Below are 16,025 nucleotides of genomic sequence, written 5' to 3'. Positions count from 1 at the left end.
TTGTTTGAAGAGAAATTTTATTCAACTTAGATACTTAGAATTTTTTTTATTAGGTACATAAATGATGTATTATATCAAAAACAAACACTAAAATGAAACTTAATTGTTTTTACAAAGCATAAATGTACATTATGTTTGTGATCTAATGAATAGTTATAAATTGTGTAAAAAATAATAATACAGTTGATTCCACTTAATAAGGATAACCCCTTAATCGAGACAATTCGTCAATAACGAAAACAAATGTTTACTTGTAGGGTAAACATTCACCGCTTATCCGGGCCACGAATCTGGATAATTGGGACATTTTATCAGGAATATTATAATAGATCAATAGTCCGACAATGCGAATCGGTTATTAAATTAAATTTATGTTACATTCTTTCTATCTTATTGTATGTTCAAATGTGATGGGTGTTAAATGTTATTTATATGTATCTATTTTTATAAATAGGTAATTTTAGTATAATTTCATTATAATAATAAAAATATAAAAATCAGTTTTTCCATAAATTTATGTTTGTTTTTTTATTTCAGATTATTGAGACAAAATAGCAAGCAACCGATGTGTCCCAATAAAGCGGAATCGACTGTAGTTGTCTTTATTTATAAAATGTTAAGTATTTTTAGACTTTTAGAGTTAGTTATTGAATATGTAAACAAACATAGGTGGATTACTATAAAAATTAAAAAGAAATAAGTAAATTAAAATTTCTTTTCAATAGAAAATTAAAAAAAAATTGCAAGAGTAATGAATTATTTAAACCAAATTTATAAGTAGAAACTCTCTACTTAAATAATGTATTCAAAGTGTTAAATACATGCTGTACATTATATTGTATCATACACAAATAAAATTTAAAGAGAATATAAATAATAATATATGTTATAAAAAGTATTTAAATATTTAAAAATATAATGAAAAATAATATAAAAACAAAACATAATCTTAAATGAATTATACATCATTCTTGCAGGTACATTAAAACTATTTAACCAAATGTAATATTCTTATAAAGAAAATATATTTTTAACAGGTATTCTGATAAGCTTATTTAAAATATTACCAAAACAAAAAAAAATTATACATATAATAAGTAAATATAGGATTGACAAAACATTATATAATGTAAGCTTGATATTTTCAACTTATCAAAATAAATATGAATATTAAATTACAAACATATTTATTTAATTTATAGTATTTTTTTACACATATATCAATACTAATAACAAAACTATTTTTTATAATCATAACAATTATCACATGTTGAATTAATAATTATTTTTTTTTATTTATATCAGAAGACAAATAATTAAAATAATTTTAAGTAAATATGAAAGTCATTTGTCGATGGAGTGAGAACAATATTTAAAATTTGAAGAAATTTTGAATAGTCTGTATTTTTTTTTTTTTTTTTGGTCTAAAATACTAAAATAGTTTATATTCATTACTAAAAATAATGTTTATGATTAAAAAACTTATAGTAATAAAATAAAGACCTAAAAAACATTATATTGATGAAGAAAAATAAATCATATTTTGTTTCTATTTAAAAGCAATATAATATAATAAAAGTCCAATAAAAAAAAATAATTAGGCTGTTTCTTGATAAAACTGTTTAAACAATATGGTTCTGCACATTTGTTCTGCTTGGTTCTGGGTTGTTCATCAGTTCTGGAGCCAAATTATTCACTGAATCTGTGATTAGCATAAAAATGTTCAGTATAAGGTACAAAATATAATTTATTTGTTCACTTAACATATAAATGTGCAGTATAAGGTATAATTTATTTATTTGTTCACTTACTTGACATGGATGCTGAAACCGATTGTTGGGCTGGTGCATCATACAGATTTTGATAATCTGATAACATTGAATCTGATGAATCTGTTTGAGATGATACTGTGTCATAGTCTGCGTTGGCTACATTTATTGATGACAAAACTGGAGGATGCACGGGAACAGTATTAGCTGATCTACCACGAGTGAACACACGTCCCTGTAAAAATACTTGTGAAACATTGAACATCATCATAAAAAGCAATGTTACTTACTCTGAAACTACGGAATGTACCAACACCCAAAGAATTTGAATTATTAATACCAGGTGTAACTAATGGAGTTCTATCATTGGGCTCATCACTATCAGTATCTGAAGAATATGCCACAGAGTGTAGATCTTCATTATTGCCATAAACTCTGCGTTTACAGATAGGACAAAATCGTCGGTTTCTTGTTAACCATGGATCAATACATTTACAATGATAAGCTATAAATATTTAATAAAACAATTTTTTTAGGACAGACATAAAATATAAAAATAAATAAATAAGTATACACTTACCATGAGCACATGGCAAAATTCTTAATTTGTCTCCATCCATATAATCATCTAAACATATGGCACAAGTATCATATGGATCACCTTTCACAAATGTTGAGATCGGAATTTTACGAAGAATAGATGCAGGTAATCGATGTCTAAATGCTCGTCTTCGGTCTTTAATCCATTTAATTAACTATAAATTATTTATAACTTTAATATTATCAACAGCTAATCAAACAATAATTCTTTAGATAAGTTTTTTTAATTAATTTAATATTAGAATTGATTACCAAAATAATTAATTAAAATTAGATATCTAATTATTTTAATAATAAAGTAGATGTAAATAATGTATACACCTTAATGAATACAATAATGAAGATGGATGTTTAAACATTGGTCACCAAAATAACGAAACAAGATAATAAACATTCACAAACATTCAATTATGTTAAATTGCAATGAAAACTTAAAACCAATTATTTAATACTATCAAATATTAATTAAAGAAATGCTTTATTATAATTTTATTACAGATAATAAATCCTACTGAATAAGCTATCTATTTGTATCTTCTATTTTACAATATGTTTTATTGTACTTTTTAAAATAATATTCAATTTTTATCCATTTAGGACAGAGCTTATAAATATATATTACCATAAACCCAAGCATTGCGAAGAAACATACCGCAACAATCACAGCAAATGGCAACAATAAATTCAAGTTTATATCAAATGGGAATTGACTATTGTCTATAATCACATAATAGCTAAAAAACAAAAAAAAAAAAAAAAAATGTAAATAAATAAATATATAATATATAAGTATATTATTTAAGAAGAGCTAAATAAGTAGAATTGTAATAATAATAATAAAAAAAAAATATTAACATAGGTGATGTATTTTCAGATTGTAACAATGTAGTCAGAGGAAGAAATCAAATGTTTATTTAAAAGGATGTGTCATCCCAGAAAAATATACCTTAAAACATGTTTTTGTACTTCCAATAATATAGCTTACTGAAGTGTTTTACGTGAAAAACACCTATCATTAAAATTATAGGTGGAAATTTTATCTAGAATCACATAGAGTCTGATTTTCGATATTTTTATTAATTATATAAAAAATTAAAACAATAAAAAGTAAGAAAAAACATTGATTTATTATGAATTATTGGACAATTGAAGAAAGATAAAATTGGCCTCTATACGATTCTAGATAAAATTCTCTTCTACAATTTTCATAATAGGTATTTTTACTGTATAACCCTTCAGTAAGCCGTATTATTGGAAGTACAAAACCATATTCTACGGCAAAAAGAATTTAATTACGCTCGGACATGTGCTGCGCTCATTGTCAGCAGAAGCATACGATACTAGGTCATTCAGTTTTCAAGGGCCAATGTTTTATTTCTAAAGCTTAAATATTAAAGAAGTTAAACATTTTTTTTTTATTGACAACTCTAATAAGTAATATGACTAACTAAACCAACAATAGAATAAAATAATGTGTCCTTTGTCTTAAGATTATATTATGAAAATTTGATTTCCAAATAATAACTATTTTATATACAACTTAAATTTAAAAGAGAAAAGTAGTTTAAAAATAGCTAGGTGTTTTTCTTCAACTAATTCAATTGAATTGAATTTTTTTTTTTTTTTGTTTAATTATAACAAAATTGATTTGATTACATAAAATACTTTGTTCTTTAAATGAAAAATATCAATTTTTATTGATTAAAATATTATAATTATTACCCGTTTAGATAATCATAGTAGTCTCTCAACATAATCCCAGTACTTTCACCAACAAAAACTGACGGAATGACTATATCACTTGTATTTTTACCATTCATTGGCACTAATTTATAAAAAAAATAAAAATTAATTTATAGTTAAATAAAATAGTTATTCATTTTTAAACAATTTAAAAACTTAATATACTTTTACATATGATGAATTAAACACAATTTCTTTAAATAATATAATGTAATTTAATTTTTAATACAAATAGCAAATACTACTATTAGTGTTTTATAATTAGATATTCAAATTATTTTTACTTACCAACAATACTAGAGTTAACATTGAATATAATGGCTAATGTATAATTGCTATTTTGAGCATTCCTAACTTTTACATCAAAATTACAATTTCCTCTTTTAATTAAGGCAAACCAACTTCCACTTTTGGGCGGAGATCCAATTTTAGTACAACCATCTTCAGGTACAGCACTCATAATATAACCCTTTAACAATTTTAAAATTTAAAATAAATACATATATAGATTTTAAGTATATATTTAAAAATTGAAATACTTTAATGCCATCGGAAGGTATATCCGCTCCAAAAAGAGATTGTGCATCTTTAAACTCTAAATCTAGCTGTTGCTGATCTTTATTATATATGCTAATGTCACATTTTACTGTAGTTGCAAAGGCTATTAAGGCAATAAATGCCGTTGCCTTTCTAAACATTTTTGATAAAAGTTGTACAACATCTGATACTCAACTGAAATAAATAAAAAATAAGTTCATACATTAAAAATAGGAGATATATATTTAAATACAAGCATAATATACAGTAAAACCGTATGTGTTGATGTTCAAATTTAGTTTTAATCATTAGTAGTTACCTATAGTAGTTATAAATAGTACAGAGAAATGTGTCACCCCAATGTTGCATGAGTATAATAAATTACAAGAATAGGGATAAACAATGAACTAAATTAATGAATTATACTTGTCACCAAAATATGTTGTTAAAATTGTTTAATATTTTGGGAATCTCTAACTTTAACAATATTAAATTTGCACATTTATCATATATTTTGTTTTTCATAATTATCTAAAAATATTCTTATTTTTTTTTTTCATAGTTATTAATTTTTATATTAAAAATACTTCAGGATAATAATTTTGAATAATACTTGTCTATATTAAGTAGCAATAAATAAACAAATAAAAGTATTATTATTAAATTATTCAAGGTTAATAAACAATTATTAATAAATAATTTGTGATATGTTTAAGTTTTAATTTGATATAATGAGTATAATAAATATTATTATTTAACTAACTTATTAAAAAACAATAAGTATATAAAAGTATAATATTATTCTCATTACAGATAAATGTTTTTTTTTTTTTTTTGGCCGATTACCAATTTTTTATTTATACATATAATTATATAATAGTAATACATTTTTCTTAGTTTAAGAATCAGTAAACTAGATAGAATAAAGAAAATTTATGTAAAGGTGTATATACATTTAACATTAAGGGGAAACAGCCTAAGAGTAACTCTTAATAGGTAGGTTATTATTATTTCTGGTTTCTTAAATGGTCTCTAGGATCGATCCTATTATGAAACAACATTCGTGGAATTAGTGGTTTACTGGGCATAGAATCTATGATAGTAAAATAAATTATGCAAGATTATCGAATGTTTGAATTTTCAAATCTTAATATAAATGTACATTTGCAACATGCCATGGCACTACTGCAATTATTTATTAGTAGACAAATTAAAATGTTTCAATTGAGTTTAAGTGTGATGCATAAGCATTATCTCATACTTAAATTCCAAATTGACCATTATAATATTTATAGAGGTCAATGTATTGTTTTGTAAAATAGTATTTTATTTTAAGATCCATTTTAGATTTTACTAATGTACATAGTAGACATAGTCTAAATTGATGGTTTTTTTTTCTTGGTATGTTCTGCCCATATTTTGTAATTTGTTGAATGAAAATCGAGTTGTTGTCATACTTAATTTGTGGACAAATAAGAATACTAAAATCATAATATTTATAGTTGAGTTGGGTTTTAACACGTTGATGTATGACAGTCATATGGCCTGTCATACCATAGATATTTGTTATACGCCAGGCATATTTTTCAATTTCTACCAAATTTGTACATACTATGTATTTAAAATAAAAAAAATTGAAAAGTTAATATAAAACCAAATTAATTTATGGTCGCCAGCAATCATGCGACATGGTAGTAATGATGAAGTATGTGTGCCAGCAGTCACAAATATATAAAAATTGAGAGTTACAAATGTACGCTGGCGGTCATTGGCAGTTAACATGTTAATACGTATTTTTTTTACATGATATTACAATAAGTTATCTATGTTAATTTTTATTGATTTATTTTAAGATTTTTTTGCTGGTATTTTTGTTTTGTCATATTCACTGATGGTGGAACTTGAGAGCAATGTTTTAATTTTTGGTAGTTTTTGTTTGTCAACATTCAATAAGAATAAACTTGCCAGATAATTTTATTCCACTGACTATATACATATAATTGGATTTTTTCTCGTAAGGTACTAATGCATACATGAAACTTCGGTACTGGTTCGTAATAGCCCCGCCATCCATATCAACAATAAATACATCGGATATAAATATAAAACAATGAGTTTATCGAGGAGTTTATTCATTGATGTTAATTATTAATCTAATAATTTGATGATGTATTTTGATATAATATTTAAAAACATTAAAATATTATTGTATTTATTGTTATACGAATAACAGAGCAATAACAAATCCGAGTGGTGGAGCTATAAAGTTTTCACTCGCCTCAGCGGGGCTAGAACAAACCAGTACCAAAAGTTCTTAGATTTGTTAAAATTAAAATGATGCATTTTCTATTTAAACATTTGTAACTTTACATTGTTATACATTTTATTTTGTTGAATTTGCTGTCTTTTAAAATAAGTAATAACCTTAATTATGTTTATGAGTGTGCAAGATTTTAAGTTAATTGTTGTTTATATGGCCTGTTTGTCTATACTTTCTTATTTCACACTTCATTATTGAAACCTGGTATCAGAACTGTAGTAGTGTTTGTATAGACTGTTAGTTTCTGTCAAAAATATGTTTTGCAAGCCAATATTCTAAAAGATATTAAGTGTACTTCTAAACAATTTTTAACTACTAATATTAAGATGTATAAGAATAAACGTGTAACAACTATATTTTTACTAGCAGTCTATGTGTTGTAGGTACTAATTCAATCACATACAACCTTAGCTTAGTTGGTATTCACATTACTTCTTAATACTTAAAATTAAAATGTGATTAAATTAAATAATAGGTACTTTTAATAAATACATAATATGATACTTTTCCTAATCACTTAATTAACTTATATGTATCAGACATGTGAAAATTAAATTATCTAATCATAATAATTAATTAAAAACAACCTAATAATATATAACAGTTATAGTGTAATCTTATATGTGCACTAACTTAATACGTAATCTTATCAACTTATCATATTTGCGAAAAGTGTTGTTAAATGTACATGTTAATGTTTACACGATGGGAAAAGTAAATTAATTAAACCATGCTACACTAAAGATGGGATTTTAACTCCGATGAATTTTTGTGTAAAACTTTAGTATACAATATACATTTATTGTTTTTATACATTAACAATAGATTGACCACATAAAAATATTTCTATCATTAATCATTACTCCATAATTTGATCATTGGTAAAATAATACAGGTCAATTAAAAATACTAATTGTTAACATAAAATCAACTTTTTATAGATCAATAAATTTATATTAGACAAAATCAGAACTCCCGTTTATTTACTTATTTTCTGGCGAACCGTTACAGTAATTCTGGGCATACAACATGTAACTGACAGTTGAAATAAATCTGACCTTCGGCACAAATCATGATCTGCGAAAAAAAAAAGTAAAAACAAATATCGTTAAGATTTGACGCTAAGACGTTAGTGGTGGTGAACAAAATAGAGACCAGTATTTCTGACACCGATAACAATAACAAAAAGCTCTAAACAGTTATACTGAGAACAATGACAACAGCATTTGACATTTTGACAAAAAGTCTTCGGACATTGATGAATATCGCAGTCCACGACTACAGTACTAGGTACACACTTAACTAAATGCTGGGCTAGTGTTGTCAAAATAAGTTGCGATTGCACAAACAAATATTATTGATTACTATAAATCATTTATCTCATAAAATCGTATACGATAAACTGACCTTGACTTGCAGCTCGAATCACTGAAACCAGCGCTCGACCCGCGCACAATTATATCAAAACTTAGTAAGTACGGCCAAGAAGAACTACATATAATAATGTCAAAACTCAAAATTTCAGACAGCCAGAGAAAAAAACGTACGTAGTAGTGATACTGCGGAACAACTACGGCATAGTTTACACACGGGTACACTACACGGAACAAAAACAACGGACCAGCGGCGATAACGACGATGGACGGACCCCCCCGCCGGACGAGAAGTAATAATGTTGAAACGCAAATCGAGGAAAACAACAAGACGAGCAACACCGTTGTCTATTACGCGAATAATAATAATAATAATAATAAATAAATGATAATATTATAATGATAAAATAAATAATAGTAATAAATAGCAGCAGTACAAAATAATATAAATTATATAATTCAATTTAGGCGACGTTCACTGACTGTTATCATATCACGTCGGAGCAGCAGCTGTTGCAGGCTTGCAGGAGCAATTATTATTGCAGTCCGCAGCAGCTGACTGTTAGCTGCTGCTGTGGTTATTGCTTAAATATTATTATTACCTATTGTTCTGTGTTATTATTGACGGACTACAACAACTGCAGGCTAGCCGCGGCGTTGACCAATAACAATTGTGCAATAATAAATTACCGAACGAAGACGCGAATATTCATTGTGATTCAAATAATTTGGTCGATCGAAAAATAATTGCAAACCGCCGTCCGCCACGGCGCCATGGCATCACATCGTGGCCGACTGCAGTCGAGACGCACGTGTGTGTGTGTGTGTTGTTTTTTCAACAATTCGCATTGTGTGTAGAAGTATAATTATGAAATTGAAATTATATACCTATTTTGTATTTAAATATTTAATCCATATCATAAAATAATTTAATAATTATACTTATTATATTAATTATTACATACCTATTATAGAATAATATACATCATAGACATAATAATCTGAGTACCTACCGGCAGGTATCAGTGGTATACTGAGCGATCAGAATCAAGGTATATAAATTGTATTGATTAATAATTGGTTGTCTCGTGGTTAGGTTAGTTAAACCCCTGATTTAAAAAAAAAAACAAGAGCAGAAGACGTATAGTATTGACGTCACTAACGGAAAACTATAATTGACCGTTGTGGACTACTTTTGGTTTGTTAGTTCTGATTATTCGTATATAACATTTCATATCTTATTCATTATACTTACACAGTTACACTGCTTAGTGCTTACAACTTTCAGTTTTCTATTCAGTTTTTTACACATACAAATACTTGAATAGTTTTATTACCTATTGGCTATTATTATTTTAGTACGTAGAATAAATTTTTTGTACAGGTAAATATAAGAACAACGAGTTCTAGAAGTAATGGTTTATTCGTAGTTGCTATTGCAAAGTGCGATTTATATTTCAGAAAAACAAAAAGAACTGGAATGACTGTTATTTAAAATGCAATAGGTAGGTATAATTTTGATATTTCAAATATTTGTACTTTCATAAAAATATTATAATATTAAAAATGTATCTATATGAAACATATTATTATTACTTAGTTACTCGATTATCTTTTTGGTTTCTATGATGGTAATTTTTGTGAACAATTTATTATATTCAAATAAATTAAATAATAATACAAATATTATACAATTCAGATACATGTGCAAATAACTTAGTTTTTTTAGATTTTGAGCGGTGTGATAAATATATTTATTTTACAATAATGTGATATTATTTTTATCTGTGTACACGATAAGTAGATTATTTAAAAAAAATTGATTTTAAATTTTTGTAGATGGTTTCAGATTGAAAATTAAATCTAGTTTAAACTTTAGAGATCACGAATTTCTGGTATTTTTCAAAATAACCGGGCAAAACACAAATACATTGTGAAAAAATTGGATTTTTAAGCAAATCCAGTTTTTGACAAAATAGATTATGTTTTTTTAATATAGGTAACTCGTCAACTCAAAAATTAATAACCATAAATACTTGACATTTTCAACAAATGTTTTATGATCATTTTTTATTATGAGAAATTTTCAAAATATTTGAAGTCTAAGTAATTTATAGACATTTAAAATTTTTCATTTATTTTTATTTTTTTTTTATAAATATCGATAGAAAATATATATTATTTGCTGGGTCAAAATTCATAAAAATGTAATACAAGATTCCACATAAGTTGTTATATCTGTATAAAAATATTAAAGATATATATTATTATTATTTTAAAAACTAAATAATATTGATTATCATTATTCTGAACACAAAATACGCTCTACAGTCTATATATATAGGTATATGTATGTATAATATGTAAAATTTAAATATACTATAATATTGTAAAATATCATATGTTAAGAAACCTCAAAATAAGCTTTGGAACTGCATGAACAGACAACGACTAGAACTGAAAAATGGAATTAAAATTGGTATAAGAATGTTAAAACTTTAAATAAACCAGGAGCGTTATAGTAGGTACTTACTGAAGTACTGAACGCTGTTAAAAAGTATAATATGAACATAATATATTAGTGCTATAAGAAATTAGATGACCAAATGACGGAAGTATGAAAAAGGAAATAAAACTATATTCTATAGTAGAAGAATAGATAGAAAACATGAATATGGTGTGGGATTTTTTGTGAGTGAAGACACAATACCAAAATTAAAAGAATTTAAGGCAGTAAGTGACCGGATATAAGTTATATAGTTGCATTCAACTAACAAGTCGCATTTTTGATACAATCATCATAAAAGTATATTATGCACCAACTAAAGAATAAGAAGAAACCCTAAAGAATTAATTTTGTGATGAACTGGAAACATATACTTGACATAAAACCGAACAGCTAGATCAAAATATTAATAAGTGGCTTCAATGCAAAAATAGAGAAGGAGAATATATACAGATCAGCGATTGGACTTAATATTTTATACGTCGTGAGTAACGATAATGAAACCAGGTTGATCAACTTGTACTTAGAGAAAGGTTCTACCTGTAGTGCATACCTAGTTCTTAAAGGAAACATCTACAAACAGACTTGTATAGCACCTAATGGGATAACCAATAACCAAATTGACCACTTAATATTAGTCTATAGTCTATATAGTATAAACACAAAGGATACACTAAAAGTGTCAGAAGCTATAAAGATGCAGATTCTGACTCAGACCACTACTTGGTAATCATAAAACTTAAAATTAGATTATCTAAAAGATGCGGAAAAAGGTAAAAAGAAAGAAAACCGAAATATACCGTACAGAATAAAAACCGTTAGTCAGTGGCGTCATTATGGGTGTGGCAAGGTGGGCATTTGTCCTTATCTAATTTTAAAAGCAGCTTGATGGGCCGGTGCCGGCCTATTGCCGTTTAACTATTAGTATTATAATAATTAATATAACAATCAGTACTTATTTAAAAATAAAAAAATTATAAAATAAGTGAAGTGGGAATGGTAATTGAATAAAAGTTAAGTAGATATTTGATTGCGAGTGAAGCGATCGGTTTATTTACGTATTTGAGCCGGGAAAAACTTTTGCCTCTTTCTATTGAAAACCAAAAAGACGCCACTGCTATTAAAAAGGAAGATTCTGGAGAAATACATCTATATAAAATAACAATAGAACTACAAAAATCCAATATACATGCAGATGGAAATGTTGAACAATGGAGAAATAGGTACTATGAGTTCCATAAACACCTATGTATGATGTTTGTTGAGTTGTTAATTACAAATAAGCTTATTATAGTTTTAATAGATAGTATAATTATGGAAAACAATGGTACATTTTAGAATCCCTCAAAAATTTGTATAATGACAAAATATTATACTTAAAGTACGTTTCCTACAGAGATTATCACCAGCCTTTGAGGTCAATTCAGGGCTGTGATAGAGAGATGCTTGTTCCCCGCCTTTGTTTAACTTAGGGCTAGAAAATAGAGAATTTTATGAAGATTGAAGAATGGTAGTAATTGGTGAAGAAATTGCTTTAGCGAATCGATGACATAGTTCTTTATGGAATACAAATGAGGAAGTTACCCACTCACTCTCAAAGTTAATAAAAGACAGCAAAATCGTGTGTTTATGTATCAACGAAGAAAAGACTAAATTTATGGTACTATCTAGAATAATTAATGCAGACCAGTCAAAAGTCAAACCTTAGAGTGAGAAGTATGTGTTTGATATTTATATAAAAAAATTTACCATAATAAAAAAATGAAAAAATACACTCGGTCGAAGCTGAGGAATTCAACTAGTCAAGTAATTCAATTATAAATAATTGATATTTTTAAAAATAATAAAATCTTGTCGATAAAACAAACAACAGCAACGTCTAAATGTATGCATCGTCATGTTGTTTACGTAATCAAGCAATCGAACATGATTGGCCATAGTATGAACGACGACTTATACGAATGCATATAATATTATGTATTCTGATACTGAAGGATTTAAAACCTGTTACAGTTAAATTATGTTTGAACAATACTATAATATAATTTACTATTTACTTTGTAGGTTTTATATAGATACAATTATTCATTATGATAGTATTAGTATTGCTTTAGATGTTCGTATAATAATACTTCAGTTTTTAAGGATTAGGCACTAATATCGTTTTGTTATAATCGCTGCACATAATAACATAATATGAAAAAAAATTGTTGTCGGCATTCGGCAATTCTCAAACCCATTTCCTTTGATGATCTTTCGAGTATGACATTTAAATACGAAAAATAAATATTACTTGAAAGTAATAAACTATGAGTATTCCGAGTTCTAACTAATAGATGACAATCAGTTAAAAAAAAAACATAATAGCTTTGCTAATAAAAACTTAAAATCAATTTTTATTACAATATTGAAAAAGAAAATATCGATCTCATTAATAAGTAATACCATGCACACACAAATGTAGGTATATTAAAATAGAGTTATAGTTACGTAATATTATTATCATTTATCAGTAATTATACATAATACGTTTTACAAATAAATCATATTTTAATACCTATATAATATAAAGAAAAAAATGATGTAAATTATTATTTATATTATAGTATTATACTAAATTACAACATAACATAATAATGATAATAATATATATGCTCGCTCGTCATTGTATTAAATATAAAATATAATAATTGAAAAAAAATTTGTTTATTGGAAAAATGTGTCTATACGAGTTTAAATAGAAAGAAATAAAATATTATATTTAAAAAAAGGATCACCTAAAACTATAAATCGGGTACAGTATAGAAATCGAAATATTTGTTAAATATTATAATAAATCTTATATTATTATAGCTAGATAGGTAATACTATATTCAATAACCATAACAGTAATGGCCTTTAGAAGAATAAACGGGCCAGAAAACCTAATACAGTAATACCGGTCAACTTTAAAAAACTAGTTTTACGTATTTTTGACAGTGTAAATTACCTGCCATCATTTTACAAACGCATTATACACCTTAAGTTAACGACGCAGTACATTTTAGAACAATAATAATACGGAATATCTCCAAATTTAATATAAAAGGCCACGAAATAACATTTTTTTTTTTTTTTGAAAAAAATCACATTATGTACAATACTTGGTGAAGGAGTAAGTTTTCAAATCCAAAATTTCAAATATATGATCTAATGCGATGACTATAATGAATGTACACGAAAAAAAATTTAAAACATCAAAATTATAATTAGACTATAATAGACTTCAAAGTTCAAAGCCATTTATTGTCAGTTTTTTCTAAAAGAAGTGATTAGTAAGATGGGCATACTCATCGATTGCCTATAATAAACGACACGGCGTCGGACGATATCCATTTAAGTTCATTAGCAATTCAGAGTGAATGCATCGGCATTCTAAAATTTTTGTAAAATTAAACTTCTCCATCATCTTGTAAATCATTGAACATTGCATAATATTCCCCAAATTGCTTTCTCTTAATTGACATTTCTCGAACCCACGTACTTCTATGTTTTTGGTAACTATTCTCTTCTTCTTCATCCAAAATAATTACAATTACTGCTAAGTTTTTTTGTTAAATTTTGATGAAATAGTTATTATATTATTGCTATATAATAAATTGGTATTCTAAATTTTAATTTAAAACCACTAGACAACTAAATTAGTTACCTAGTTGCATTTCAATATACTTCTGAAGACTGACCTAACTGAAATGATTCCTAAAATTTGATGTTGACGTTTGACGTTTATTTAAATGTATAACAAATTTGACGTGGCTTCGACGTTCCGTAGTACAGTGTGAACCAAAGTTTAACTTAACGAGTTTACTCGAAATCTTAAACAAATCACAAACCACCTTCCTTTTTTAACAGCTTTTGGTTTGCTCTCTTATCATATTAAATTGTCTGTGTTTTGTTGTAGTGCTCTTAAAATTACTCCCATCTTTATTATTATTATTTTTTTTTTTATCTATTATTAGTTTCACTGTTGCTGAACACTATTTACTTTTTCATGTATCTTTCATAATAATTGTCTGTATTTTTTTCTCTAATCTCTTTTAATGTAAATATATTTATATTTATATAATGTTTGTTTATGTCCAAAGGAATCAGCGGTCAGCCCGTATATTCTAAAATAAAATTATTCATAAGAATACAGATATGCCATCGCTGATAGATTGTAAATAAATAACTAAACTGAACTATGAAGTTGTGTTGAACGTCAATATAATTGAATGTTTTATATCATATAATTAATAAGAAAGTAGACAATGAGTGGGTGTCAAGCTGTACATTAGGTTTTGACTGTCGAGCGTTAAGGGTGTGTTTAATTTAAATTCAATAATATATCATTGTCTATATGAAAAACGATTCTAAGCGGAGACTGTACGTCAGATTGTCAGCTTATACTTAGTGTATTACATTTTATGGGGTTTTTTTTTTCAATATAGGTAGCTAGGTATACAACAATTAATACATATAACTTTTTTCGAAAATAGATTTAAAAAAAAAATTATTTTATTATTATTGTTTATTTTTTAAAAATAGTATAAAAATAGGTTTATTGTACGAATAGATAATATCTTAAGATAAGTTAAAAATATCAATGGGTATATTAAAATCAATAATAATATAATGTATGTAAAAGTTTTAAGTTCCCGTGTAATAAAACTTCAGTCTAATAAGGTAGACTTCAGTAGTATGTATTTACAATACTCTGAGTCCATTTTTATAGAGAGATTGAAAAAGTTTAAGGGGATATTAATGCCTTACGACTTACACCCTCAACGATATAATTTATAGTAAATACAAAAAAAATAATGTTGTTATTCATCTTTTAATTTGTTCTTCAATTGATACATATATTATTACGTTAGATATTATCTATTTTTTTTTTTTTTGTTCACTAATCTAGAAAATTTTCTAAAGAAAATAATATTCAATTTATTGTTAATTTATTATTGTATTCGTACAACCATATATAGCATATTTAAATATAACAAACTACTTGGTCAATTTAGGCGAAAATATCAGGGTCCAGCCTTTAAGATACCAGGAAAGTTTAGAGGGTAGTTTGAACCACGTTCAAAAAAAAATTTAGTGCTACATTCATATTAAATAATGATAATACTATGTTAACGGAAAACTACTTAGGACTT

General features: G+C 26.0%; 1 protein-coding gene across 3 annotated transcripts; it reads right to left on the bottom strand.

Moving 5' to 3' along the window:
• On the bottom strand, nt 1–8,775 carry LOC114127426 (E3 ubiquitin-protein ligase RNF13). 3 transcript variants are annotated; one of them, XM_027991659.2, is made up of 10 exons: nt 8,377–8,775; nt 7,957–8,046; nt 4,652–4,844; nt 4,401–4,581; nt 4,092–4,194; nt 3,022–3,103; nt 2,350–2,524; nt 2,060–2,274; nt 1,812–2,004; nt 1–1,702 (listed from the first exon to the last, which is right to left on the bottom strand). In XM_027991659.2, exons 3-10 carry the CDS (start codon nt 4,808–4,810, stop codon nt 1,623–1,625), a joined length of 1,188 nt encoding a protein of 395 aa, XP_027847460.1. In that variant the 5' UTR covers nt 4,811–4,844; nt 7,957–8,046; nt 8,377–8,775; the 3' UTR covers nt 1–1,622. The 3 variants fall into 3 exon arrangements, with proteins under 3 accessions (XP_027847460.1, XP_027847458.1, XP_027847459.1); XM_027991657.2 differs by having other exon boundaries at nt 2,992–3,103; nt 8,377–8,772; XM_027991658.2 differs by lacking the exon at nt 8,377–8,775 and adding an exon at nt 8,125–8,296 and having other exon boundaries at nt 2,992–3,103.
• Between the last annotated feature and the right edge of the window lie 7,250 nt (nt 8,776–16,025).

The sequence above is a fragment of the Aphis gossypii genome, chromosome 2, assembly GCF_020184175.1.
Source record: "Aphis gossypii isolate Hap1 chromosome 2, ASM2018417v2, whole genome shotgun sequence".
In the NCBI taxonomy this organism is placed as follows: Eukaryota; Metazoa; Arthropoda; class Insecta; order Hemiptera; family Aphididae; genus Aphis; species Aphis gossypii.
Note: the sequence above shows the minus strand (reverse complement) of the source record. Positions and strands in the feature narration are given on the sequence as shown.

Excerpts from the sequence above, each read along its gene's own strand:
- LOC114127426 (XM_027991657.2), bottom strand. The coding sequence starts at position 4,810 with ATGTTTAGAAAGGCAACGGCATTTATTGCCTTAATAGCCTTTGCAACT. Across the intron at positions 3,104-4,091 it reads TACTATGATTATCTAAACGG|CTATTATGTGATTATAGACA; the intron begins GTAATAATTATA and ends TTTGTTTTTTAG. Across the intron at positions 2,275-2,349 it reads AATTTTGCCATGTGCTCATG|CTTATCATTGTAAATGTATT; the intron begins GTAAGTGTATAC and ends AAATATTTATAG.